The sequence below is a fragment of the Oncorhynchus masou genome, chromosome 5 (assembly GCF_036934945.1).
Source record: "Oncorhynchus masou masou isolate Uvic2021 chromosome 5, UVic_Omas_1.1, whole genome shotgun sequence".
Taxonomy (NCBI): domain Eukaryota; kingdom Metazoa; phylum Chordata; class Actinopteri; order Salmoniformes; family Salmonidae; genus Oncorhynchus; species Oncorhynchus masou.
The window spans coordinates 20,955,189-20,959,994 of record NC_088216.1 but is presented as its reverse complement, the minus strand read 5'-3'; the positions used below and the strand labels follow the sequence as shown (position 1 = coordinate 20,959,994).

Here is a 4,806-nt window from a genome sequence, read left to right as displayed (position 1 = left end):
TAAGATAAGTTAACAATGTGGGTCGACACACAAATTAACATCTGTCTTGGTGCATGCATTTCACACTTGTCAATCTTCATATTTGAGAGATACAATAATTATTATACTTATCAATGTTGTGGATGAGCGCTTTGTTTGTTTGTTCTGTTCCTCTCTCTCCATCTCTGTAGCTTCCGGGTATGCTGGAAAAGGACCCGAGCAAAGGGAATTGGGTTGGCTTTATAGTGCCTGTCCCAAATGGCTCATTAATGCATATGGGCATATTGAAAGATATTGTCAGTAGTGATGTAATGTATTAAATGTTATGTTGGGATATTGTTTAAAACTGTGTTGCAATGTATATCCTTTAGTATGTTTAGTTCATGGAAAATGTAGGTTTCTATTGTTAATTGATTAATTAATTAGGGTTAATTGTTCTGAGGGGAGGGGCTAGCCCTACAAAAGGAGCCTCTCTTTCAGTCTCTGGAGAGGCAGTTTGGATTGAGCTGTGGATGGGGCAGCATTGTTTTTAAGCTGTCCCATAAGGTAGACGTTGATGGCAATACTGTTGTTTTTTTGTTCCGGAATCACTTGTAAATAAACACCTTTGCACAGAAGAACTTTTGCGGTTCCGCCATCTTTTTATTTTGATAGAGGTTAGGTTATCCAGTTTAGCCTTCTGGCCTACTCTACGTGACACAGACTGAATAGGTTTTAATGTTGTACAGTAAGTTTGGGCCCAACTACTCAAGCAGTATGTTAAGTGGGGGAGTATCATAGATTTGAAGTACAGTTTTGCTATCTCTGTAGTCAAACAATTTCGTATAAATCGGAAATTAGCTAGGTTGAATTTGGTTATCTGAATGACCTTTTTCACATGCTTTTTAAAAGAGAGGTTGGAATCAAGTATGATGCCAAGGTACTTACAATCAGATACCACCTGGAGCTTCTCCCTTGACACATAGACATCTGGTTCAATAGCATCTGTTGCCCTCTTTGTAAAGAACATGCAAATAGTTTTTTTCACATTGAGATGCAAACACGAGTCACTGAGCCACTTCTAGAATCAGAAATCAGAACAGACTCAACGTAATATATTAAAGGAATGAAAAGGGCTTTATTCAACTGTGGCTCCTGAAGTCCCTGCACACTTACATTTACAAGGTTTCATCTTCACTGAGGACAATCTCAGCATTGGATTTTTGCAGAGACAATGAAGCAGAGACAATGAAAAGCAAACAAAAAAACAAACTGAACAAACCAAACAAAAACTCAGTCGCCAGATGACACATGACGTGACACTGATATGACACATGACATGACACTGATATAACACATGACATGACACTGATATGACACATGACATGACACTGATATGACACATGACATGACATATGACATGACACTGACATGACACATGACATGACACTCGACCGAGGAACCATATTGGTGCGTTTTTCCTAGTCAGATTATTACTGATTGTGTTTGTTATAAGTTCACTGTAATGTCCAGCGTGGTAATACACTAACAAGGTAATGTAATGTACATGTTGTCTACTAGTCTGCATGTAATATCAACACTCTGTATGCACGGCATTCGGCCTGAGGAGCGTGTTAGCTGTCCGATGCCACCTGTGTCAGTTCCTCGTACTCAGCCTGAAACTTGTGTTAAAGTTCCGGAAGATTTGATGCCGGCTCTACACACCAGGTCTCCAGTACACCTTCACAACCCGGTGTGTCTTGTTCCTGCTTCTCGCACTCATCCGGAGGTGCGTGTCCTCGGCCCAGTACCACCAGTGCCGGAACCACGCACCAGGCCTATAGTGTGCCTCGACAGTCCAGTAAGCCCTGTTCCTCCTCCCCGCACTCGCACTGAGGTGCGTGTCCTCGGCCCAGTCCAGGGCGTCCGGCTACGGTACCCAGTCCAGGGCGTCCGACGACGGTACCCAGTCCAGAGCGTTCGGCGACGGTACCCAGTCCAGAGCGTTCGGCGACGGTACCCAGTCCAGGGCGTCCGGCGACGGTACCCAGTCCAGGGCGTCCGGCTACAGGACCCAGTCCAGGGCGTCTGGCTACGGTACCCAGTCCAGGGCGTCCGGCTACGGTACCCAGTCCAGGGCGTCCGGTGACGGTACCCAGTCCAGGGCGTCCGGCTACAGTACCCAGTTCAGAGTTCCGGCTACAGTACCCAGTCCAAAGCGTCCGGCTACCGTACCCAGTCCAGAGCGTCCGGCTACAGTACCCAGTCCAGAACGTCCGGCTACAGTACCCAGTCCAGAGCGTCCGGCTACCGTACCCAGTCCAGAGCTTCCGGCTACGGTACCCAGTCCAGGGCGTCCGGCTACGGTACCCAGTCCAGGGCGTCCGGCTACGGTACCCAGTCCAGGGCGTCCGGCTACGGTACCCATTCCAGAGCGTCCGGATACAGTACCCAGTCCAGAGCGTCCGGCTACAGTACCTAGTCCAGAGCGTCCGGCTACAGTTCCCAGTTCAGAGCTTCCGGCTACGGTACCCAGTCCAGGGCGTCCGGCCACGGTACCCAGTCCAGGGCGTCCGGCGACGGTACTCAGTCCAGAGCGTTCCGCGACGGTACCCAGTCCAGGGCGTCCGGCGACGGTACCCAGTCCAGGGCGTCCGGCTACAGTACCCAGGCCAGGGCGTCCGGCTACAGTACCCAGTCCAGGGCGTCCGGCTACAGTACCCAGTCCAGGGCGTCCGGCTACAGTACCCAGTCCAGGGCGTCCGGCTACAGTACCCAGGCCAGGGCATCCGGCTACAGTACCCAGTCCAGGGCGGCCGGCTTCAGTACCCAGCCCAGGGCGTCCGGCTACAGTACCCAGCCCAGGGCGTCCGGCTACAGTACCCAGCCCAGGGCGTCCGGCTACAGTACCCATTCCAGAGTGTCCGGCTACAGTACCCAGTCCAGAGCGGCCAGCTACAGTACCCAGTCCAGGGCGTCCGGATACTCAGACCGGAACCTCCTATGACGGGCTGCAGACCGGAACCTCTTACGACGGGCCACAGACCGGAACCTCCTACGACGGGCCGCAGACAGGTATCTCTTACGACGGGCCGCAGACCGGAACCTCTTACGACGGGCTGCAGACCGGAACCCCCTACGACGGGCCGCAGACTCCTTGTAATCAGCAATCAGCACTGAGTTATTTCCACAGTCCTCTTGTCCTCCATTTTGGCTCTGTACATTGTCCATGTGTCCCAGTGCCGTGCCGTTAATGGACTCCTGCCTCAGAGGCGGGCAACTGATGTTACGCTCCAGATTTGGGTCCAGACAGAGGAAAGTCTGGTTCTTATCGTTATTATTGCTGCTGCTACTAGTAGTGGTGGTGACTACCGACTCGCTAAACATAGTGTCTGAGTAGACAGAGTCTAGGTTGAACTGGGTCCCTCTGAAGAGGGATTCTTGACAGGTGGTTTTTTGCCGATCGGTGGCTACCTCTGGGTCTCTGGGGGGTTTGCTTGGGGGTGGTGGTTGATTATCAGTGTCTGGTTCTTCTGGATTGTTCTGCTTGTTCTGCTGGCTTAATGCGGTGATCTACTTTGAGACATGACTGAGTCATGGTATTGAAATTGTGCTGGCAACAACATATAGATGCTCTGTTACATCATCAGCAGTGAGTGGACAACTCGGGGGAACAACTGGCTCCGTTCTACAGCCTCTCTAATGTTCATATATATTACAGTTCAATGTTACCTGAACAAATACTCTACTACACATGTGTGTGGAGCCTCAGTCATATACCATTGAATTGGCAGAAAGTATTGAGCCTTCCTCAAATATACTAGTATTTTCTGATTGTTCTTGGTGAATGTCAGTTTTGTTTGATATATAACACACAATAGGACTCAAGAGTATATCAAATTGTTCTTCTGTTTGTCTAACCAACATATAATGCCTATAGCCAGAGCCCTTTATTGTAATAGAAGACTGCCTGTACAGTTCTTTAAATTCTCTATTCATAGCATCCTTTTCTGAGAGATATATTTCACTCAATTGTCAAATATGGTGAAAAAATGTATTGTTTTCTGAATGCTTTGTACCTATGTGCAAGTGTGTGACTTAGGCTCGGGTACGCCTACAATGTCCAGGTGAGGATAAGCGCAGGACTGAGGGCACTCATTTCTGTGCATTGCGCATGTCCCGCGCTTTTACGCACGGTCTCTTTGCAGTAATGTATAAACGTTATTATGGTGTTATGATACTAGCTTACTCGGTTTTTTATAATCAATTAAAAATAAGAAATTTAACTTGTTTACATTTTGTTTCATGGCGAGAGCGTGTGGTAAAGCGAATTAGAATTCCATTCCGATTCGAAACAATGTGTAAAGACGTATTCTATCTCTATGCGACCGAGAGGGTCACAATGCCGACGCTTCACATGGAACACCAGAACCCAAGAGATATGTCCAGAACACTCAAAAAATATTCAGTTCTTGATCGACAAACAACGAGAGAGACAGCATTATTATGGCAAGCTTTTCATTCATCTTCCCCGAAGACAGACGTTGTTCCATTAAGGACAACGAAGTCAATTCAGGTAAGAACAATAACGTTCATTTCCTTCTTTAAATACAAATATTAATTGAAGGTGTAATTATTACTGGAAAGGAAATAAAAATAACATAGAAGATACGGCTTTTGTGGTTTGTTGGTAGTTGCCAAACAATGTAACCATGCGAAATGAGGTTTTCCAGGTGACAATGGGTTATTTTGCCAATGAAAATACTTCATGTCCCAATTATCTCTCCTTCCATCCAAAATGTGCACTTGTTCACCTCCCTTTACTGATTTGAAAGGAAATGACTGGTA

The 4,806-nt window shown here is 47.7% G+C and overlaps 1 protein-coding gene across 1 annotated transcript; it reads left to right on the top strand.

The window, feature by feature from the left end:
- Positions 1-1,666: 1,666 nt before the first annotated feature.
- LOC135528459 (putative uncharacterized protein ENSP00000383309) lies at positions 1,667-3,212 on the top strand. Its single transcript, XM_064957556.1, has 5 exons — positions 1,667-1,819; positions 1,875-2,297; positions 2,495-2,878; positions 2,976-3,117; positions 3,199-3,212. Exons 1-5 carry the CDS (start codon positions 1,667-1,669, stop codon positions 3,210-3,212), a joined length of 1,116 nt encoding a protein of 371 aa, XP_064813628.1.
- Positions 3,213-4,806: the final 1,594 nt, after the last annotated feature.